A 23,362-nucleotide genomic window follows, 5' to 3' on the forward strand; every position below is an offset into this window, starting at 1 on the left:
TATTACACCCACACCCACCTGGATGAGCCGACAAGCACTGTGAGAATCATGTTTTTTTGATTATTCAAGTGCTTTTGACACCATCAGGCCGGCCCCGCTGGCTGAGAAGCTGACAGCGATGCAGGTGGATGCCCCGCTGGTGTCCTGGATGGTGGACTATCTGACTGGCAGACCACAGTATGTACGCCTACAGAGCTGTGTGTCAGACAGACTGATCAGCAACACCGGGGCTCCACAGGGGACCGTCCTCACTCCCTTCCTCTTCACTCTCTACACCACAGACTTCAACTACTGCAGAGACCTGCCACCTCCAGAAATTCTCTTAACTTTGTCACCTTCTGCTCAATGTGACAAAGACAAAGGAACTGGTGGTGGATCTGAAGAGGACAAAGGCTCCAGTGACCCCTACCAGCATCAAAGGGGTCAGTGTGGAGGTGGTGGAGGAGTACAAATACCTGGGAGTGTACTTGGACCACAAACTGGACTGGAGTAAGCACATGGACACTGTTTACAAGAAGGGCCAGAGTCGCCTCTACTTTCTGAGGCAGCTGAGGTCCTTCAACATCTGCAGGACGATGATGAGGATGGTTTATGAGTCTGTGGTGACCAGTGCCATCATGTAGGCTGCTGTCTGCTGGGGCAGCAGTCTGAGGGTGAGGGACATAAACAGACTCAACAGAATCATCATGAAGGCGGCCATGTTGTGGGAGAGGAACTGGACTCTCTACCACCACCCAAGATAGGAACTCTTTGTACCAGCCACTTTACCAAAGGAACTCTGTGCACCAGTCACTTTTTACCCTGTCATGTCACACCAGTCTCATATAAGCTGCTATAACTTAATCTATTCCTGGACTGTTACATTATGCCAACTGCACTGACTTGCACCATTGCATCTTTTGCACTCTCATACCAGTCTCAATAAGCTGTTATAAGTTAAACCATTCCTGTTTATATTATGCCAACTGCACTGACTTGCACTATACATCTTTTGCACTCTGACTGCATTGTGCCTTCATTATGTGCCTTGTATTTTGTGTGTGCCTCATTGTAGGTACATTTTTTACACTTTATATTTATCGTTAGTTTTTAGTTACATGTTATATGTTGCGGAGTGAAGAGTAACGCAATTTCGATTCTCTGTATGTTCAGCACATATAGCAGAGTTGACAATAAAGCTGACTTGACTTGACTTGAGGTGTGTCAGAGGAGGACGTGGTCCAAAATAAAGACCTAAAGACCATACTGAACTGTCCCTCCCACCCACTCCACACTGTGCTGACCAGCTACAGGAGCTCATTCAGCAACAGACTCCGACTCCCACGATGCACCACTGAGAGACAGGAAGTCATTCCTGCCCGTCTCAAACTACTGAACTCTGAACTGTAACAGTCACTCAGACACTGTACATTCATGTCAGGCTCTTTACTATGTAAAGGTTTTTATACAGTAGTAAATATGTTTCTTCTTCTTTAGAAAGGGATTTAAATGCTGTCTAGGTACTTAAATATTTATTTTATATTTTAATTTTTTTAATCTTTCAATTTATCTTTGATTTCTATTTGTCTGTAACAAAAACAATTTCCCCTCGGGGATAAATAAAGGAATTCTGATTCCCGCTGCTCTTCAAGGGTTATGAGCTCAAAATAACCGACTCCACGCTGCCTCCATGTGGTGAAACAGCTGAAACTGACGTGCTGAAGTCAGCTGCTAAAAAAAAGTACTTCAGTAACTCTTCCAATAATCACAACTTCACTAAATAAAAAAACCTCTCGGAGTAATTAAATAGAATGTTAGATGTATACTCTTGAATCTGGAGACTCAGTAAAACACAAGTCAAATGTACATTTTTCCCATTTTATTACTTTGTTACAAACAAAAGCAAAAGGTGGTCCTTTACTTGCCGGGGAGGATGATGCCGTCGTACTGGAAGAGAACACAGATAGTGTAAAGAGATTAAATGTGATTCTGGGGTGTTTCCAAAGAATGAGGATAATTTACATGGACATTTCTTTTTTTAAATATCTGTGCTTTTAAAAATGGCTGCCGATAGTGTGTTCGCCTTTTTGCTCTTTCAGTGTGGACCTGTCATCAAACCCTACTATTCCACACTCATGTACTCACTTTCTGCTGGAACCAGCGCATGGCCTCCTCCTTGCGGATGCGGTGCTTGAAGCCGATGCGGCCTCTTTTCCGCTTCTTGTCAGCGATGCTGAAGCCGGGTCTGCCCAGAACCTACAGAACACACAGAAGAACCAGAGAGCTGCTCAGAAAACACACAATCATTTCAGTCACTCCATCCTGATATCCACTCTCAACTCAAGCTTATAATAATCTTTATAATAAATATGGCTACTTTAGTCAAATCCAGCAATCTATGTGAAGGCACAGCAGCACTCCAACAACCAGGAGACAGCTACAGTCGGCCACCAAAGCATTTTCTGTTGAAACACCAGCTAAGAGCATCAAAAACAACCAGCTACACCGGCTGTTACAGATTTTAAGTGAGCTGAAATGTCAAAAGGTTCATCTGAAACACACCAAACACACCACCACCACACCAAGAAACCATCACACCCACACAGATCCAATATCCCATGAATCAACAGGAGCTCACAGCAGACCCTTTAAAAAGACCTTTCCATGTCACTCACCACATAGAAGTCCAGTCCGTAGATGCCGATGCTGGGGTCGTACTTGATGCCCAGATCGATGTGCTCCTGGATGCCGAAGCCAAAGTTTCCTGTATCAGAGAAGTTGTTCTTCCTCAACTCGTACTCGCGCACCTGGAAGCAGGAGCAAAGTGTGCACCGTGAAATCTGAATTCCATCACAACAACGACAAAGTACGGACTGCCACAAATGTCCTTGTAATATTTAAATAATGTTTCTTCTCCAGAAGATCAACTAAAAGACTTCTGCAGCTTCACAGCACAAATGTTAATATGAACACTGCGAGACATGAGAAAAAATAATCAGGATGGCCAGAGTTCAAGATGAGGTGGAGGAAAAATTCAAACAGTTAACAATGATTACAGTAAATCGATGTCAAAGAAGGAAGAGGAGACCAGACATAAAAGTGTTTTCCAGTAAATAACTGATCCAGGACAAAGACAACATGACTCTCACCTTGAGCCCCTTCTCCAGGATTTCCTCTGCTTTGGCTCCACGGACGGTGCAGTGGACAGCAATCTTTTCATTTCTGCGGATACCGAAGGATCTCACAGTGTAGCGGGCTGCATCAAGAAAAACAAAAACAAACTTTAGGTCTATCCAGCTGCGAGCTTATAGTCTACACATTATGTAAAGACGTAACACTGACCCTTGGAGAAGACGGGAGTCTGCCCTGTGAGCTGCTCCAGCACCTTAGCTGCTCGGGTCAGCCTGTCTCCGCTCTCACCGACGCAGATGTTCAGGCAGAGCTTGCGGATGCGGAGCTCTCGCATAGGGTTCTCCTTCTTTTCACCCTGGTCCTGAAGAACATACACAAAAAACAGACAAAGTTAATCATCAGAACCTCAAAAACTCACAACACCTGACGTCAGAGGGTCCTCACACCTGGTCAACTGCTGCCATGTTAAGTCTACTCACTAGCTGCTACAGGCTAACACAGGCAAGAAAACTATTTTAACCCAACACATCTCAGCTTCAGCTCAATATCCAGTTTCTTTCCTTCCCTCTGAGCGCTGATCCGTTCTGCCTCAGCTTCACACTGCCAGCAACTTCAGACACACACGCACACACGCCGGCCGGAGGACATGTCCGTACATATCTCCGCTACTGACATTAGCATTTCCACAACTACATACGTGTCCGGAATTCTAACAACAAGCCCAACCACTTCACACAAAACAGAATAAAAGCAGAAACGCATTCTCTGTGGCCTAAATATCTAAATGTTACCATAACGTCAGGTTTAATAACGTAAGTAAATGGATATGCAGTGTGTTACAGCAGCTAGCCTGTTAGCAACCCTGGCTATTTTGCTTTTAACTAAGTTCTATATCGTTTATTGAATAAATATCACTCCAGTTAAATCATTCATAATGGACTCTAAGCCGTCGTTCACTATGCAGCCGTTAGAACCGCCCTAAAGCTCCGATGATTGTGGATTTCAACTGTAACTTCGTATTTGATCGCCATCGTATGATGTGAGACACTACTCACCGCCATGTTGGATCACTAGAAGAGGGCGTTACGTTTCCGGCGAGAGGCCTTTATAGTGGTGTGTTCGACGCAATTGTGCCCGGCGGAAACATTGAGGAGAAACTCAAAGGTTCCATATCGTATACAAAATATTAACCTATAAAACATGGATGCACTAAAATAATTCTGAACAAGGAGCACGTTTAATATCGTCATTTAATAATTTAATAACTTGAAAGGAAATACAAGAAGTACCATAACAAACTGTTTCTAATTTATTGGCTCAAATAACAATAAAAAAAATTCACGTCTCAGTGTAGGAGAGTTTCATCACTAATTAAAATTTACAGTTAAAAAAAAACAGTCAAATATTCAGTTAACAGTGTAGCTGACATCTTCATCACATTTCTCCTGTAGTGTAATAGAAATGATTAATGCCTTTTATCAGCTGATTTTTTGCTCTTATTTATCCTCATGTCTCAAAGAACAAGGTGCACATAAAAGCCACAGCGAACACTAGAACAAGTTTCATGAATCCAGAGTCAACAGTGGCCATCACGGATCTCTCAGTGGATCTCTCAGAGAAGGTTTCTGCTGAAACCGTCTCTGGTATTAGAGATGGGACTGGAGCTGGAGGCCTTAGCAGGGGCAGGCCCTCCCTCCTCTGCTCCCCTAGGGCGTTGTAGAGGAACAACAGCGCTCTGCGGGGAAAGCTAGCTGATGAGAAGAGGTTGCACTCAGGCACAAAGAAGTGAGGGAGGTCGGCTCTGTGAGCATGGTCCTCCAGAGCACCAACGAGGTGCATGAAGCAGGTCGGGAGCTTCTGAGGGGACCACATGGAGTCCTTGAACCTGAGAGATCAGATGCAGGGACATAAAACTGAATGAAAATATTCATGCACAAGTAAGTTTAGGTGATATGAGTGTGTAACGTACCTGGAGCACAGTGTGTGAAGAAAGGCGGTCTTCCCGTGGTATGAGCAGAGTCTATCCAGCTCTTTAGGAAACCGCTGTTTCAGGCCTTCAATCAGAGATTTGAGGAGCATCAGGCACTGCTTCCTGTGCAGGAAAGAGGCCACATCTATGTCTGCTCTTCAGAATAATCACATTTATTTCTTAAAATACATCTGACTACCTGCTGACATCACCTTTTGATCTAAAACAAGATGTAAGAAGTCTCACCGGCAGCACTTGGTGGCGGCGCTCTCACAGCAGGTTTTCTTGTTGCCGTGCGACATCATGATTTTCTTCTCAATGTGGGAGAAAGAAATCCTCCAACTCTCTGATTAGAGGAGAAAAAGTTAGCACTGTGTTAAACGCTGCTGTTTCAGCGCAGTGTTGTTAAGATGTTGATGAAGATTCTCAGTCATCCAGGTCATCATACGTAGAGAGGATTGAAGCAAGGCGTCTGGACTTGTAGAGTTTTCTAGAAGACGTTTCGCTGCTCATCCAAGCAGCTTCATCAGTTCTAACTGTTTGGTGGGGAAACATGGTTTATATGTGGTTACAGACCTCAGTGGGTGGGTCTGGGTAAAACTTAAAAAAAACTTAAAAACAATAGCACTAAATGTTTCCATACTTACCTGTGATGTTCTGGCTGACTGGGCCAGGTGTGTCTAACGACTGGCTAACGACTATGAAACTGCCGGAGGGGGACTGATTGACAGCCCTTTGTTCTTACTGTGAGTATGTGCAAACTTCCTGGGAATGGATGGAATCACTGCATTGTATGTGGAAGAAAGATGATGTCTGAGGCCACCACCTCTGTTAAGGGAAGGTTTTTCCAGCTTAACATAGATGGCTTCCTTGACTCCTCTTTCATACCACCTTTCCTCCCTGTCTAAAATGTGAACGTTGTTGTCCTCAAAGGAGTGTCCTTTGTCTTTGAGGTGGAGGTGAACAGCTGAGTCTTGTCCTGAGGAGGTGGCTCTCCTGTGCTGAGCCATTCTTCTGTGGAGTGGTTGTTTAGTTTCTCCAATGTACAGATCAGAGCATTCCTCACTGCACTGGACTGCATATATCACATTGCTGTGTTTCTCCCTGGGAATCTTATCCTTCGGGTGAACCAGTCTCTGTCTCAGTGTTGTCATAGGTTTGAAATGGACCGGGATGTCATGGTTGTTGAAGATCCTGCGGAGTTTCTCTGATACTCCTGACACATATGGAATGGAGATGTTCTTTCTCCGCCTGGTGTCGTCCTTCTTCTTGTTGTTGGGGGGTCTTGTTTTTGTGGCTTTGATGAGTGCCCACTTCGGGTAGCCACATGTTTGCAGGGCCTTCCTGATGTGGTGTTGCTCCTTCTTCTTCCCCTCTGAGCTGGTGGGTACAGTTTGTGCTCTGTGCTGCAGGGTCCTGATGACTCCCAGTTTGTGTTCCAGTGGGTGGTGTGAATCAAACAACAGGTACTGGTCCGTGTGTGTGGGTTTCCTGTACACTTCCACATTGAGGGTCCTGTCCTCCTCAATATGTACTGTGCAGTCCAAGAAGGCTAGATTGTTGTCCTTGGTGTCCTCGCGAGTGAACTTGATGTTGTTATCCACTGCGTTGATGTGTTCTGTACCCACCCACATAGGTCTGTAACCACATATAAACCATGTTTCCCCACCAAACAGTTAGAACTGATGAAGCTGCTTGGATGAGCAGCGAAACGTCTTCTAGAAAACTCTACAAGTCCAGACGCCTTGCTTCAATCCTCTCTACAGTGTTGTTAAGGTTTTTACATTATATCCACTTCTGTTAATGGTGGTGATGCTTCTCCTTAGCACTTATTACTGCTGTTTATACTCAGTATATACTCAGTAGCTGCTGGTATGTTCTTCTCCCTGCATAATCTAGGTTGGTTTCTATTTATTATTCACCCAAATAAAGACAACACACATACTGACCTACAGCTAGAAGAGAGGAATCATTTTACTTTTGTTGCACTGTGGGTACTCAAGTCCAAAATAAGGCAATAAATCTAAGATGGAAGCGTATATTTATGATGTGCATGGCATCCATGACACTTCCTGTCTGTGGCTCCTGTCCTCTCACCTTTGGCGTCCTCACTGAGGTTTCGTCCTTTGAGTCTCTTTGGTACAAAGAAACATGGCAGACCTTTGATTTCTTGCCAAACCTTCTTCCCCAGCCAGTTGTCCACATCTGGACCATTACGGGCAGGACACGGCCAGCTCTGAACCTTCACACACACACACACAATTAATCTCTGTATTAGGGGCAGGCCTTTGTCTACAGTTGATTTTTCCTGATCATTGATCAGTTTACAGAATTGATTGATTACCTCCAGTGCAGGGACAACATCCACAGAGATGAGCTCATCACTGTTGTCCTCCCTTCTATACAGAGACAGGGTGACAGCTGGACTGTATGGACGCTTCCTGTTCACCTCCCAGCGGTAGCTTGTATCCGGCACTGCCACCAAGAAAACACAGATTTTCCCCCCTGTTTTTATAAACATACAGCTACTTTTTGGTATAAAAGTACCTTTGTAGGTCTTGAGGAATTTGCGGACCAGACGATACATCTCACTCAGGACCTTGCTGGACGACAGGGTGAGCTTGTTCTCCAGGAGAAAAGCCTGCACGGGGGTCCGAGTGGGTCGGATGAGACTGATGCGGTAGAAGAGGCCTCCATCGAGCTCTGACAGTGAGAGGCGTGTTCGCACCTGAAGCTTCAGCATCATGTCAAACTCGTCTGGGCTGTGGATCTGAAACAGGAAGTGGTCTGTTACTCAGTAGAACTAAACCCCAGGAGCTGTGAGTGTTTTCCTTGCATGGCCTCACCTTGACCTTCTCAAAGTAGCTGCCGGTGTTGAGAAATTCAGCATTCTGGAAGAAAGGCTGGTCGGTGCTGCTCTTCAGGAACCTCAGCAGGTTTTCACGGAAGTCGTTGACGACCTCTGCGGCCCAGCAGCGGTCCTTCTGACGGATCTTGAGATCTTTGGCATTGAGTTTGATCCAGTTGGCCAGCTCTGCAGGGACGGACGGGGACTCATTGGCCACCTCTTCTGCAAAATGTAGAGTTTAATGTGTTAGCAGAACAGAAGAGCAGGCTGAGCGCGTAAACACCCTGCAGCAGACTTACCTTTAAACACCAAGAGTTCGTCTTTCTGACGTTGTCTTGGTGACATGGCCCCCGGCTCTCCTCTGACGTCTTCTATATGCTGGGTGGCTTCAGTCTGAGTGTCCTCTTTACCCATTTCTCTCAGCCTTCAACAGAAAACAAACACATTAATATGATTTAACCCTCATAGCACATCTACATGCTGCCTACCTAGGCAGATGTCGACTGCTGTGAGGCTTCACACCTGTGTAAACAGGCCATCATAAACCACCAGGAGTGTTCATACTGAAGGCTCTTAATGTGTCTGCATGACAGGGAGGAAGTCAGGACACAACAATATAAAAATAATCATGTTATCATCCATCCATCATCTGAACCCGCTTCGTCCTGCAGTGCAGGGTCACGGGGGGCCGGAGCCTATCCCAGCTAACTACAGGTGAGAGGCAGGGCATTCAAATCATGTTATCATTTCAATTATAAATTTAAATTAAACTCATATACAAAAAAACACACTAAAAGACATCTGTTCGTTATTCGTGTCCTCGTAGTTTTGTCTCTCTCTCTGCCTCCAGACCTGCAGCATGCCCCTGATCATTCCAATGCTTATTGCCTGTCTCTGTTGTTCATCTTTGTCTGAATTATTATTATTTATTAAGGCTCTGGGTCTTTGTGAAGCTCCTTGAGACAATTCCCATTGTAAAACGTGCCGTATAAATAAAACTGAAGTGAATTAACATATTTCATCCTGTAGAGCGGCGGCATAAAACAACAGAAACCAGTTTGAAGCAGATAAATCAATGGAAGGCAGACAGAGAGAAACATACAACAATCAACATACGAGTGATAAGACTCACCTGAGGTGTGTCCTGTACATAGAGATAATGGCTGCTCACCTTGTTTTCCTCGATATTCCTATTGTTTTTTACTTTCACTTTCATTTTCCATGAAATGTCACCAGAGGAAAAATCCTCCTCCTCCTCTGCCAGTTGGAAAAAAGTCTCTAATGAGTTTGTACAGTGTATTTGTGTCAAATTATGATCCACTGGGGTTTAGTACATTAAATTAGTCTTTGTGATGTGACAGTATGGAAGCCCCCTATTATATATTATGACATATTAATAAAAAAAAAATAATTTACTCTCATGAATCGTAAAACTTTACATAATGTGACCAGATGTGAAAGAGGAAAAGCCTGAATCTAATAAACAGACACAGAGGAAACGTCTTCATTTGGCAATGTTAAAGATTTTTATTGTTTTGGTTACAACTTATTGATGATCAGTTTTCCCTTAAAGGCACAGACCGTCCTTTCCTGCGGAAACTTTTGCGATGGGTTTTAATCAGCATAAGCCAGTCCTTGAGTAGAGAGCTCTGCCTCAGAGAGGATGGAGCTGGGTGGCAGGGGGGACGTGGGGATGGGGCGGCTCGCTGCTGCTGCTGAGACGTGACTTCTCGTTGGATGTCCTGCATCAGGATTCATTTCTTCTTCTCAGCCTTCTGTGCGGACTTGGTGACCTTTCCGCTGGTGGCGACCTTCTTCTCGACGGACTTGATGACGCCAACGGCCACGGTCTGCCTCATGTCACGCACAGCGAAGCGGCCTGAGGGGAAAATAAAAAATGTTAACTTTAATTTATTTACAAAAAAAGAAGCAGAATCAAGTAACAGTGGATGTATTTACTCACCCAGAGGGGGGTACTGGGAGAAGCTTTCAACACACATGGGTTTTCCAGGCACCATGGTGATGATGGCGGCATCTCCGGACTTCAGAGCCTTGGGGTTGTCCTCAAGCTTCTTGCCGGAACGACGGTCGATCTTCTCCTTGAGCTCGCTGAACTTGCAGGCGATGTGAGCAGTGTGGCAGTCCAGCACGGGGGCGTAACCCTGGGCGATCTGACCGGGGTGGTTCAGGATGATGACCTGCACATGAGGAGAGACCACAGATCAGTATGTGGAGTGGTTGTCCTGAAGGTGGAGCAAATTCTATATGAAGCCAGTGAGAGGGACTGAAAACCGCAATTCCACAAATGGCCACTTGAGGGCAGCTGCTGAAGTAAATTAATCATGTTTTACAGCAGCGTTTTGTAGACTGTGAAGGTCACACCAACTCATCCAGCCCTCTAGCAATCGGTTCCAGCTGTTTGTGATGCTCACCTGAGCGCTGAAGTTGTCGGCGGCCTGTGGTGGGTCGTTCTTGCTGTCACCAGCCACGTTTCCACGGCGGATTTCCTTGACGGACACGTTCTTGATGTTGAAGCCGACGTTGTCACCGGGCAGGGCCTCAGGCAGAGACTCGTGGTGCATCTCCACGGACTTGACCTCAGTGGTCAGGTTAGGGGGAGCGAAGGTGACGACCATACCAGGCTTCAGGATGCCGGTCTCAACACGGCCGACGGGGACAGTTCCAATACCTGAGAGACAGAAGAGGAGATGTTTGTGGTGATTTCTTTTAATGAGAATGTGTAATAACTTAGATCTTCTCAAATATCCACTTACCGCCAATCTTGTAGACGTCCTGCAGAGGCAGACGCAGGGGCTTGTCGGTGGGGCGGGTGGGGGGCAGGATGGAGTCCAGTGCTTCCAGCAGGGTGGTGCCTGTGGCTCCGCCCTCCTTACGCTCAATCTTCCAACCCTTGAACCAGCTCATCTGAAACACAGAACATAAAAGCAGATAAGTTGCTGCTGCAGCTTTCACAGGATCCAGATGTGAGGCAGGTGTCCGCTCTCACCTTGTCGCTGGCCTCCAGCATGTTGTCTCCGTGCCATCCAGAGATGGGGACGAAGGCAACGGTGGCGGGGTTGTAGCCGATCTTCTTGATGTAGGCGCTCACTTCCTTGGTGATCTCCTCATAGCGCTTCTGGCTGTAAGGGGGCTCGGTGGAGTCCATCTTGTTGACTCCAACGATGAGCTGCTTCACACCCAAGGTGTAGGCCAGCAGGGCGTGCTCACGGGTCTGACCGTTCTTAGAGATACCGGCCTCAAACTCACCAACACCGGCGGCGACGATCAGCACGGCGCAGTCAGCCTGCAAGTCAAGAGATGGAGTTCAGACACAAGACAAAGGAGAGTGTTCTAGTTTTTAAAAAGAGGAGGGGAGAGAGACATTTACCTGAGAGGTACCAGTGATCATGTTCTTGATGAAGTCCCTGTGTCCGGGGGCATCAATGATGGTCACGTAGTACTTGCTGGTCTCAAACTTCCACAGAGCGATGTCAATGGTGATACCACGCTCACGCTCGGCCTTCAGTTTGTCCAGCACCCAGGCGTACTTGAAGGAGCCTTTGCCCATCTATGGAGGAACAACACAAAACACAATGAGGGTAAAATCCTGTCTGCTCAGAGGGGGAAACAAAGCTTTATAGAAAAACACAACTGACTGACTTTTCTTATAGCCACGTGTGGCTCATCTTCTTGTTGCCATTATTAATTAAAAAAAAGTTTTTTTCCTGAATTAAGACAGTTAGTATCAAATTCTTCTCTTATTATTACTAGTTTAGGAAAACTCTGAAACAATTAAGTGTCATTTTTCTGACAAGGTAAAGCTTAAAAATTCAAATGTTAATCTTGTAGTTTGAAAAACCTTCATTTCTGACTGTAATTACATAGTTAATTTTAAAAAATGGCCTTTTGTTTTACATAAAAACAATCCTGAGAATATACGATATTACTGACTTGATAATATGGGATTATTTCTGATTATTTAATCACATTAACTCCTTTCTGGCTGAGAAACAGAGGGACGCAGTACACCTCTTTCAACAGTAGGTGGCAGTTTGAACCAAATAATGTCAGTGAGCAGCTCCTGCCACCACACCCGTTCCTCTCCCACTTGTGACACAATCCATGCGTGTGTAACTGTCACGTCCCACACACGCAACACACACACACGCACCTCGGCGGCCTCCTTCTCGAACTTCTCGATGGTTCTCTTGTCGATTCCTCCGCACTTGTAGATAAGGTGGCCGGTGGTGGTGGACTTGCCGGAGTCGACATGGCCAATGACCACGATGTTAATGTGGATCTTTTCCTTTCCCATTTTGATTTACTGGTTAAAAACAACATGGAGAGAGGTTGTGTTGGCTTCACAAATACAATATTTCAAGATTAAATTGGCACCAAAATGGCGTGTATAGCTTAATAATCAACATAAAGTCGCCATATAAAATATTCAACATACAATATGGCGTCTTGATATCATAACTACAGCTTTTAGCTAACGTTAGCCAACCATTGGTGCGTTTTATATACATTTACAGAGGACAGATAAAATATGTAATTAATATTTCACAAAGCGAACATCCTCCGTGCTCGTTCACGCCACCGGAAGTCGGTGGAGATGGTGAGTCACGCGCCATGTGCTGCACAGACACCGGCTGCTCGCCCTCCATGTTGAGCCGCGAGCGCAGAGCCGCCATGTTGTCAACTTATGCAAGCGCGTTCACAGCAAGCCAGCGTCAGGGAGGAACGGTGCGCGTTCGCGAGGGTGTATAGAAAAGGGACCATCATGACTGGCAGAAACAAATCTGGCAACTCTCACAATTTCTCACATTATGGCAGCTGATTCGTTCCTAAAAGGATGTTTTTAAAAACACTTTAGAGTGTAAGGACACAGCCGAATGAACCACAACAAGCCTTTGTAAGCGTGGGAAAGAAATTCAGAAGGTGAGCCGGCATGTCTTCACATTTAAAGCGTGATTAAATTAACATTTAAAAAAAAAAAAAACCTGGATGGGATTCTGGTTGAATTGATGGAGTTCTATGGCTGAAGCTACAATGACCTTCCATAAATACCAGCTCAGCCCATCCTCTGTAAAAAAAAAAAAAAGCATGCATTTTTAAAAGAATTAGCTTCAACACCTGAATTTAAAATATTTCACCAACCTGTGCCCAGCAGCTACCAAAGCTGTCCCCTGGTTTAAACGGAGGCAAAAAAAAGGACCGAATGTGAGCCGTGCAGAGTTTTTATACCGAACCAGGGGAGAGGGAGGGCTGTGCATGCTCCCGTCGGTGTCAGATAAAATAAGGGGTACCATTGGCTGGTGCAGCATAACTCCTATCGAGGCGATTGGATGACAAGTGCATCAGTGGACACAGATATAGCAACGGGTATAAAAAACAGCTGCAACACAGAGGCTGACTGTGTGGTGGCAAAAAACACTGAAGGATTTAAAGACAAGTCAGTTTCCATTTTTTTCAAAGACATTTATTTTTTAGTTACCAGCAGCTTTCTTTTCCAATTAAATTTGCGGCATTTTTCAACATGAAGTTACAGTTCTAAACCTTTTCCAACTTAAACTTAACAGAGAAGAGGCACCGTCATGTGATTCAGGTAAGTGACAATGCCAGTGTTCACTTTTTTTCCTGCGAAAACTTTTGCGATGGGTTTTAATCAGCATAAGCCAGTCCTTAAGCAGAGAGCTCTGCCTCAGAGAAGTTGATCCAGGGTAGGAGGAAGATAGAAGGGGAGGGGTGGCCCGCTGCTGCCGGCACACATCCTGTTGGTGGATGTCCTGCACGTCCATTCATTTCTTCTTCTGGGCCTTCTCTGCAGCCTTGGTTGTCTTTCCGCTAATATCCTTGGGCACAACGGTCTTGATGACACCGACGGCCACCGTCTGCCTCATGTCACGCACGGCGAAACGACCTGAGAAGCAAAAGGTAAACATTCTATTAGCTGTATGCACACACAAACGCACAACTCAATTCACATCACTGTAGGTGTAGAAGCGAGGGGATCCTGGTCCCGATTCTTACCGAGGGGGGCGTAGTTGGAGAAGGGCTCCACAACCATGGGCTTCTGTGGGATCAGTTTGACGATGGCGGCGTCTCCAGACTTGACGAACTTGGGGTTGTCCTCAATCTTCTTGCCGGAACGACGGTCGATCTTCTCGATGAGCTCCTTGAACTTGCAGGCGATGTGAGCGGTGTGGCAGTCCAGCACGGGGGCGTAACCCTCGTTGATCTGGCCAGGGTGGTTCAGGATGATGACCTGGGGACACACACCAAGTCAGACACCCAGCAGACAACCTGACGTTAAGTAGAGAAAGTCAAAATGGCAGCCAATGCCTACCTGGGCGTTGAAGCTCTCGGCAGCCTTGGGTGGGTCGTTCTTGCTGTCACCAGCCACGTAACCACGACGGATTTCCTTGACGGACACGTTCTTGATGTTGAAGCCAACGTTGTCACCGGGCACGGCCTCGGCCAGAGTCTCGTGGTGCATTTCCACAGACTTGACCTCAGTGGTCAGGTTGGGGGGAGCGAAGGTGACGACCATACCGGGCTTCAGGAGACCAGTCTCAACACGGCCGACGGGGACAGTTCCAATACCTGAGGAGAACATTTATTAGCGCTTGTATTTTTATTTAACGTTCAACGCCTATAACTCGCTCTTCTTACCTCCGATTTTGTAGACATCCTGCAGGGGCAGACGCAGGGGCTTGTCGGTGGGGCGGGCAGGTGGCAGGATGGCATCCAGAGCCTCCAGAAGGGTGATTCCGCTGGAATTGCCCTCCTTGCGCTCAATCTTCCATCCCTTGAACCAGGGCATCTGGAGACAAAAGAATTTTAGTTCACATGCACAGACATCAAAGCAACCAAGCAAGTCGGCATCACAGATGTGTCCTCACCTTGTCGCTGGCCTCCAGCATGTTGTCTCCGTGCCATCCAGAGATGGGGACGAAGGCGACTGTGACGGGGTTGTAGCCGATCTTCTTGATGTAGGCGCTCACTTCCTTGGTGATCTCCTCATAACGGCTCTGGCTGTAAGGGGGCTCGGTGGAGTCCATCTTGTTGACTCCAACGATGAGCTGCTTCACACCCAGGGTGAAGGCCAGCAGGGCGTGCTCACGGGTCTGACCGTTCTTGGAGATACCGGCCTCAAACTCACCAACACCGGCGGCGACAATCAGCACGGCGCAGTCAGCCTGCAAGTCAAGAGATGGAGTTCAGACACAAGACAAAGGAGAGTGTTCTAGTTTTTAAAAAAAGGGGAGGAGAGAGAGATGTTTACCTGAGAGGTACCAGTGATCATGTTCTTGATGAAGTCCCTGTGTCCGGGGGCATCAATGATGGTCACGTAGTACTTGCTGGTCTCAAACTTCCACAGAGCGATGTCAATGGTGATACCACGCTCACGCTCGGCCTTCAGTTTGTCCAGCACCCAGGCGTACTTGAAGGAGCCTTTGCCCATCTATGGAGGAACAAGGCAACACAAGATTAGCTTTAGCTAATAACATGAGCCCCCTTTAAACATGCTATAATTTTAATACATGTGCATATTAATTTATTTTGTATTGATTCTTGCTTTAGCTTTATTTAATAATCAGCCGTTATTAATATCGTGAAGTTGGATCTGAAGTGCACAGTCACCGGCTGCGCGTCCAGGCCCCACCCCGTGTGCGCGCACACGGTCGCTACACCCTCGTGCCGGGCAGCTGAGGGAGAGCAGGCACGCTGACGGCGCCGCCATCTTGGATTTTCATGTGTAGCGGAATTAAAAGAACAAAAAAACGAGAAAAGGAGAGAAAAGAAAAGAAACGCGTCTCACCTCGGCGGCCTCCTTCTCGAACTTCTCGATGGTTCTCTTGTCGATTCCTCCGCACTTGTAGATGAGGTGACCGGTGGTGGTGGACTTGCCGGAGTCGACATGGCCAATGACCACGATGTTAATGTGGATCTTTTCCTTTCCCATTGTTGTAGTTTCTGTGAGGGGGAGAAAAAAAGCCGCTTGTTAGCAACTTTAAACCGCACCGTGCTTTTTAAATCAACATGGAGGACAAATGTGACCGAGCCGTGACAACTAGGGCCAATTTAACCACCCCGGTACGACTACATTATTAGATAAAAGCGCTCAGAATAAGCCAATTAAAGCCAATTTTCAAATGAATCATTACATTTTTTTTTTTACTTAAATACATTTAACGTTAATATTAACTTAACTATCGGGGGTTTGAGCCGCTAGCAGGCGGCGGCGGCTGCTAGGCCTCACTCGACCACAAGCCAAGCCGAGACACGTGTTTACTCCGTGGGCCACGTCGGATAAAGTTACAAAGATCGCCAAATATTCAGAAGCTATCTTGTCCCGGCTGGCAGCAGCTGTCGCCGAGGAATAAGTGGCAGTTGTTTCGTGGAGAGGAGAGAAGAAATGCCTTTAAAGCATCCTCGGTTCTCCGCCGTCTCTGCTCCCTTTGTTCCTTTCCCCCCACATTTTTCCTCCTCCCTCAAATCCGTTTGTTCAAAAAAAAGTTCAATATAACCTCAAAACACACGAAAAAGGCGCTGGTACCCAACGGAATAAGCATTCAACAAGTGACAAGCACATTCTGAGGGGATTTCAGTTTTTAAAATCCACAGGTTAACGTCAAGTTACATAACCGAAAAAGCAAAGTTTTGGATTCAAGAAAAATCAAATACAACGACAATAAAACCAAAGATAAACCTCATAAAGAGGAAAACACAGCAGAAGGCCTGAGGCCGGCTGTCCGTGTGAGGAACCGGAGCTGGACTTACCGGTGTTTCTGGGTTTTCACGGCCAAAGCTGCTGCCCCTTAGCCAGGTAACAGAAAGAGGAAGACTGGGGCCGGACTGGTAGGTTTTATACTGGAGGGGAGGCGGCTTGACTTCCCGTCACCCTCCCCGGTGCAAACCCCGCAAATCACACACATTCCTGCAAAAAACGTCAGCACGCCGCCGGATGCGGCGCCTCAAACACACATGAAGCCTGATCACTGGCTGTGAGTCCAGCTCCAATACACAGGAAAAGACCCTGAGCTCCATGATGGAGAGACAGCTCCACACAAACACAGCAGAAAACCACACACTGATGACTTCCTGACGAAATCATAAAACAAGTTCATCAAGCAGAATAAGAGAATAGAAGAGATGAGTGGATGATTTTCTGTAGCGCTCAGGTCAGAAATCACTTAGAAACTGCAGATATTTGATGTTTTCCTGGCTCTAAATACAATATGACAGGCGGAAAATATAAGATCAAGTGTCAGATTATTTCCAATAAATAAATAAATAAAGATGGATCTGTGATGTCTGAGCAGATTCAACTATTAATGTGTTCATAAACAGCAGATATCAGCATGTGTGTAACTACCAGGATGTCAGGCAGGGAGAAACACCACAACATGTGATGCTAAAGTCAGAATACTGAGATAACTGCACCTATTTTTTTGCTACAGCATACATTCTTTATGATAAGTTTTTATTAATCTCTAATAATGGACAGATTTAGTGTGTTTTCGATGGGAACTGGCAGCATGAAGCTCAGATCTTCACACACATACACACAGGTAACAGCATAATGTTAATTTCATGTTTGAGTTTCTTTGAGTTTCACAGCCCCCCCGCAGCCCACTCCCCCGTCTCCCACCCATCCTCCCACACCTCCCACCGGTGACACTGATGCGACTCATCAGCCTGATGAGATTATCTAAATCCCGGCCAGATCTGCATTCAAAAAGACGGCAGACTGTGAAAAGATGAGCTCCTCCTTTATCTGCAGACGCATATACGGGCATGTGATTGAATTAAAGGGGGGGGGGCAGGATTCAGTGTAGGCTTGTTTTGATACAGTTTGTGATATGAAGCAACTTAAATCCTGTGGATAATTTGGAGCGTTTACTGATGCAACCTGTTGAAGGGATTAAAGCAGACCGAAGCTAAACCTGAGAAACAGGCCAGTTTATCACTGGGATGCTGCTCAGGGGTCAAGAGGTCAGATTCTACCTCTTCCTCCATCACTGTGGCATGCTGCCCAGCTCAGAGGCAGCTCTGCCATCTTTTACACACACACACACACACACACTCTCAGCTTTCTCTGCAGTTCAGGTAACAGCCACTTCGACTTGGCAGCTGCTGCTTTCAGTCAGTGTCGAGCAGAGTGGAGCGATGGTGAAAGGTGGAGGGAGCACAACCATGAACCCAGAGGGAGAGAGAGAGAGAGAGAGAGAGAGAGAGAGAGAGAGAGAGAGGGGCAGAAACAAAGCAGTTTACTTTAAACAGTAAAAATAACCACAAGTGTGCATGGTTTCTGCTGGGGGGACCCTTCAGCTATTGAAAAAGACACAATAAGAAAAGCATTCAGATCAAGAACACGATCAAGACAATGAGCTGAAAGTTGTCGTTCCACTACAAACAGGTTCTGCTGTATTTTGAGTCATGTTATGTCAGACAGGCATGTGAGGAGCCACGCCAACGATTAGCAGCACAAAAAGCTTCATGTTAATGCCGTCGTCAGGGAGCCACCCTACATGAAACCCAATAAATGGATGTAAAACCTGGTGAGAAATATCTGGAGGTTAGCTGATAACATTAAGAATGACCGGTTAGTTCATCGTAAATGAAGCACTGCTGTGACCAAAATAAGTCAAACTACAGACCAGCACTGTAAATGGAGCTCACACTGTAACACTAGCTAACCTTTTTCTGAGGCCTTTAGCACTGAGCTGCGTACACAAAAACATGGACAGACTTCTAGACACACACCTGAACGACAAGTAGCCAGGACCACAAAGTGTCATATTTATGGTGGATGAGGCAGCGACGCTCCTGACAGAATGAAAGTGACGCTGAGGAAGTGAGTTTTACAGAAGGTGGAGCCACAGAGTGTTCAGGGTGACACAGACGCACGAGCACTTGACCTGTTTTTCCAGGAAAGTTTTCCAGTCTTTGCCTGACACACACACTCACACACACACCTACAAGTTCACCCAGCATGTCAAGACCTCACAACCTTTGCTCCTGTATTGTAGATAAAGGACAGTTCTGTGCTGATAACGTCCGCATTAAATATGCAACCAGTACTTTGTCGCCATAATACGGCAAAGCAGCAATGTTAGCAACAAATAAACAAGAGTAAGTTTAATGTTGTTAGCTAAAGAGAACCGAGAAGTTAAACTTAACCAAAGCTTTGGTAGCGCAGGTAACGTAGGAACCTTGTGAGCTACATCTTTCCCTGCCACGTTGTTGGATAAATCAAGCCAAGTAGCTTTAACATGAGTTTCTCAGCTAAACCTAATCATGTCGCTTTGTTTGTTAAATCAAAACAATGAATCTTGTTGTGGAAAATCCACTAATATGCCTGTTCGTCTGTATGTATACGAGTCAAAGCAGATAAATGGGGAGAAGCTTCAGTAGTTTGACTGACACTGTGTGTGTGTGTGTGTGTTTAGCTCGCCTGTTAATGATATGATGACTGAACAGAGCGAAGTACAACAGCTGTGCTCTTATTTCAGGCACCAAGTAGAACAGGGCAGAGAGAGAGAGGGAGGTGGAAGTACGACTCCTTCACTGTGTGTGTGTGTTGAAAGGCAGAATGTGATTCAACAGGCCGACTGGCAGTCAGTCCCTGGCAGCACGTCAGCGATGAGTCATGGAGAGGTTGTCATAGCAACGGCAGAGCTGAAGGTTTAATGCTGATGGATACACAGACCTTAAGGAATATTCCAAGCCGTGTGTCATTTAAACTCTATTTATTTTGTAGTTTTGTAGTCACGAATGAATTCCTTTTGTTATGTCTGGAGTTTTTGTGTGTGTGTGTGTGTGTGTGTTGGCCACTTTACACTGTAAAAAAGTTATTCTGCATTAAAGTTAGAAAGTGGCCTCTGTATGCTGATTAATCATAATCAATAATCTGGATTAAACTGATTGTTTGGTTTATAAATAAATGAGTAACTTCTTAAAAGAGACACAACAAATTTCTGTTACACAAAAATATTTACATTTTCTAACTTTTGAACCATGTTTTTTCTGATAAATAATTATTTTACCCCTTAGATAAAAAATAAAATACACTTCATTTGGCCAAAGACACTATTGCTAAAAAAATATAATATATAATATTATATTTAAATATAAATATAATATTTATATATGATATGTCATATATAAATAAATGTATATATTAATATTAATATAATATTATATATAAATAAATGGATGCAAATTATAAATCATTTTCAAAACAGCATCTTTAACTTAGTCTTCTTCATCTGCCAGATCTTGAGAAGTTATCTGTGTGGGAGCAGACCACCGCTGCCAACTTTCAGAAAACTCATCATTGTCATTCATGTGCTTCAAGGCAGAGTTTAAGGTAATTTAATCTGAATTGTAATGTCAGCACACTGTTTGCAAATGCGGTGTAAGCTGGGTGGAACAGTTAATGCAAATAGAGACATTTGCAACACACAGCGAGGCCACAGCTCCTGCTGGCTCCTCACCCCCCGTGCTCCTCGTGTGGGAACACCCTGGTTCACGCATGTAAACGCAGGTATTTCCCTTTGGGGGTAATCTGCATTTGTTTCACACTCTGGAGTGATAAGAGTTAAAGAAGAGTTAATCGCATGCATGTCACAGCATTCAGCACAGACTGGTTACTGCAGCACATGTCTCCTTTCTTTTAACCCATGTGACTGTAAACTCTGATATATATATAATACAAATAAACCTAATTCTACTGCTATAAAATGCTTGCTGTGTAGCTACATGTTTATAAGTTTCTACCATGTCTTATATGCATTCATTACAAAAGTCGGTTCGTTTTCAGTCAGGATCAGATATGTGCTGAAACACAAACACGTGGAGAGGACTCCACATAATGTCACAGTGAAGTCCCAGAAGAACACACATGATCAATAATCCTATTGAAGCAACCATTCTGCTTCATATGCCCATATCATAACAGTCCAGTAAACACAGATAAAAAAGTCCTGTGGCTTCATGCTCAACCAACCAAAGCTGATAATTACCTTCTCTTTAACCAGTGTAAACCTAAAGGCATAAGAGCATAAATATGTTTTATTTGTGCAGGATAACCATCCATGTAGTTCATTTTACTCAGAGTAGTGTAAATTGTCATCGACTACATTGTTTGTTTTAAAAAAATAAATTAGTCAACAATAATCACTCACAGAATAATACTGAGATGCTAGTTAGTAAAGAGTCATTTTAACTGCAAGAAAAACATCATTGATGGAGTGCAGAGTGTAAAAACACTTATTAATTAGCAAGTGGATCCTGATAATAAACTAATGGATTTCGTGAAAATAAGAAAACAAACATTTACGACGTAAAGTGAACTAATCATCATTCGAAAGTCAGGGTGGCTTTTTTTAACGGGGACACACAGAAGCTGTCGTTAACCGGTAAACAGCGAGAACACGGAGAAAGGATACTTCCTGTTACGTCACGCCGGCTTCAACATCCGGGTAATTATGTTAACATCCGGGTCATCCATCATAAATCTGATGCAAGTTTCAGCAGAGTCCTGAAAGAAGCTGACACTGCGGTAAACACACACCTGAGATAATATGCACAAATAATAAACACATAAATAAAACAGTAAAACACGTACATGTGTATCTGTTCTTTTTAGCAATTTGTTAGTAATTCAAAACTTTTTTTAAGATTTTATCTTGTAAATATGAAACGACCATCACTACCCTTTACATATAACCCCCTGTTTTGTGTGTGTGTGTGTGTGTATAAGATTTTATATATATAATATTTATTTTCTATATCTTTTATAGTGTTTTGAAAACTCAGATCACAACATCTGTTCTCTTGTGCCACCTAGTGGATGTATGCAGGAGCAGCAGTGTGTTACTCTGCTCTGCGTCAGGCCTTAAAATCCAGTAGAACTTTAAACTACTTAGTGCTAAACTGTAAATTAATTTAGCACTAAGACAGCTGTATATATGTTTAAAGCACTTCTGGATGCAAACATCTGTAAAAACAGACATGATGCAGAGAACATGTGACTTTAAGTCCATTCAGTCCACCCTGTAAAAATGTAAACACACTTCAATCAGAAGAAATGTAAGTGTAACCCAGGTTGTTTGCATTTATTTACAGATTTATTTATTTATTTATTTGTTACATTAGCCTATCTACATTTGTTCGAGTGTGCCATGAACGCAGCACTGGCGAGCTTCCTGAACCGGCCCAACACGACCATCTATGTCGACATACACCTTTATTTGATTGATAAAAGTTGTTTTCTAATGCAACAGTGCTTGATATGATTGTGTGCGACAGCGTTTCCTCATGAAATGATGGGAAATGAGGCGTGTAGAAGTAACGTGGAGACACGTTTAATGTATACTTCATCTCCAAAATCTTCCACATATTTATCCGTGTCAATCTATTGCCCGGTGCACGTTTGTTCATATTGTTTTCTAAGTAGTTAATATTTAAATTGCACTTCATATTGGTCGTAATCATGACGGTAAACATATTAATATTATGATGTATAGTATTTAGATAATATTATAATACAATAGTATTTATATCTGCAAAGTTTGGAAGAAGACTAAAATGCAAACAGCTGCACACTAGGAGCACATTTCTGCTTTAACACATGAACTTTGAAGACAAACTGTTCACTGCCCATGTTCACAGGTGTTACAATGACTTTAATGTGTATGGCTGATCATTTACACCCCACCATGTTTGTTATCATCTTTTCACAGTGGAAAGACGAGGCCTCCGTCTCTGCAGCCAGCCTGATTTCAGTCCAAGGCGTCTACTCTGCAACTTAGATCTACAGCCACGTCAAAATACTTCAGATGATCTAATAAAATACAACAGTTACACAAAGAAATCCAACCAGTGTCATGTGATTATAGTTTTTTCATCTGCTTAGTCTTACCTGAGGAGCAGGCACAGTGCAAATCTGACTGTAAATATAAAGAAATAAACTATACAACAGTGCTTCCTGAAGGATGAAGGCAGCGATAGTCCAGCTCATGCTGACATCGTGTCATCGGAGTAAAACCTTCTTGTTCCCTGTTCTAAAAAAAAGGCTAAAAGCTCAGAAGCAGCTTTCCGGTTTGAATGAGAGGAAAGTTACAAAAATAATGCTGTTTGCATTTCTATGTGTAAAAATGAGATTTTCATGTGGAAAACTATTCAACCAAGTCGCTGAAATACTGTAAAAAATAATTTTGTATGAGCACCAGAAATAAAACTCTCCCATACTGTGTGAATACTGTGTACATTCCTATAAATGTAAAGCCTGTCTTTATAGAGACAGTACCCAGGATTACAATTCATCCATGTTTCAGGTTGACTGTGTGACGGTCCTGCTCCTCCTTCCCTCCGTCTCCACTTTGTCCTCATCTGTCATGGCCCACGGCTGGATCTTGCCG

At 44.5% G+C, this 23,362-nt stretch overlaps 4 protein-coding genes and 1 long non-coding RNA gene across 9 annotated transcripts; 1 reads left to right on the plus strand and 4 right to left on the minus strand.

The window, feature by feature from the left end:
* Positions 1 to 1,843: 1,843 nt before the first annotated feature.
* On the minus strand, positions 1,844 to 4,246 carry rpl11 (ribosomal protein L11). Its single transcript, XM_028396208.1, has 6 exons — positions 4,167 to 4,246; positions 3,322 to 3,472; positions 3,129 to 3,235; positions 2,655 to 2,786; positions 2,125 to 2,235; positions 1,844 to 1,926 (listed from the first exon to the last, which is right to left on the minus strand). The coding sequence occupies exons 1-6, from the start codon at positions 4,170 to 4,172 to the stop codon at positions 1,897 to 1,899; spliced, it is 537 nt and encodes a 178-aa protein (XP_028252009.1). The 5' UTR covers positions 4,173 to 4,246; the 3' UTR covers positions 1,844 to 1,896.
* A 97-nt stretch (positions 4,247 to 4,343) lies between these two features.
* Positions 4,344 to 9,150, minus strand: LOC114431720 (cyclic GMP-AMP synthase). Of its 5 annotated transcripts, none has more exons than XM_028399322.1 (9): positions 9,100 to 9,150; positions 8,228 to 8,352; positions 7,927 to 8,150; positions 7,628 to 7,850; positions 7,425 to 7,555; positions 7,178 to 7,322; positions 5,327 to 5,426; positions 5,081 to 5,203; positions 4,344 to 4,996 (listed from the first exon to the last, which is right to left on the minus strand). In XM_028399322.1, the coding sequence occupies exons 2-9, from the start codon at positions 8,340 to 8,342 to the stop codon at positions 4,618 to 4,620; spliced, it is 1,440 nt and encodes a 479-aa protein (XP_028255123.1). In that variant the 5' UTR covers positions 8,343 to 8,352; positions 9,100 to 9,150; the 3' UTR covers positions 4,344 to 4,617. The 5 variants fall into 5 exon arrangements, with proteins under 5 accessions (XP_028255123.1, XP_028255121.1, XP_028255118.1 ...); XM_028399320.1 differs by having other exon boundaries at positions 7,927 to 8,147; positions 9,061 to 9,150; XM_028399317.1 differs by having other exon boundaries at positions 9,061 to 9,150.
* Positions 9,151 to 9,440: 290 nt separating this feature from the next.
* Positions 9,441 to 13,221, minus strand: eef1a1l2 (eukaryotic translation elongation factor 1 alpha 1, like 2). Its single transcript, XM_028420680.1, has 8 exons — positions 13,089 to 13,221; positions 12,100 to 12,252; positions 11,317 to 11,496; positions 10,936 to 11,232; positions 10,703 to 10,853; positions 10,361 to 10,617; positions 9,892 to 10,126; positions 9,441 to 9,807 (listed from the first exon to the last, which is right to left on the minus strand). The coding sequence occupies exons 2-8, from the start codon at positions 12,241 to 12,243 to the stop codon at positions 9,683 to 9,685; spliced, it is 1,389 nt and encodes a 462-aa protein (XP_028276481.1). The 5' UTR covers positions 12,244 to 12,252; positions 13,089 to 13,221; the 3' UTR covers positions 9,441 to 9,682.
* LOC114445632 (uncharacterized) lies at positions 12,672 to 23,362 on the plus strand. The gene is made up of 3 exons (XR_003671694.1): positions 12,672 to 12,869; positions 20,214 to 20,307; positions 22,685 to 23,362. It is a non-coding gene; the product is annotated as an uncharacterized LOC114445632 (long non-coding RNA).
* Positions 13,568 to 16,806, minus strand: LOC114445627 (elongation factor 1-alpha). The gene is made up of 8 exons (XM_028420687.1): positions 16,716 to 16,806; positions 15,754 to 15,908; positions 15,217 to 15,396; positions 14,834 to 15,130; positions 14,604 to 14,754; positions 14,278 to 14,534; positions 13,962 to 14,196; positions 13,568 to 13,851 (listed from the first exon to the last, which is right to left on the minus strand). The coding sequence occupies exons 2-8, from the start codon at positions 15,895 to 15,897 to the stop codon at positions 13,730 to 13,732; spliced, it is 1,386 nt and encodes a 461-aa protein (XP_028276488.1). The 5' UTR covers positions 15,898 to 15,908; positions 16,716 to 16,806; the 3' UTR covers positions 13,568 to 13,729.

The sequence above is a fragment of the Parambassis ranga genome, chromosome 2, assembly GCF_900634625.1.
Source record: "Parambassis ranga chromosome 2, fParRan2.1, whole genome shotgun sequence".
In the NCBI taxonomy this organism is placed as follows: domain Eukaryota; kingdom Metazoa; phylum Chordata; class Actinopteri; family Ambassidae; genus Parambassis; species Parambassis ranga.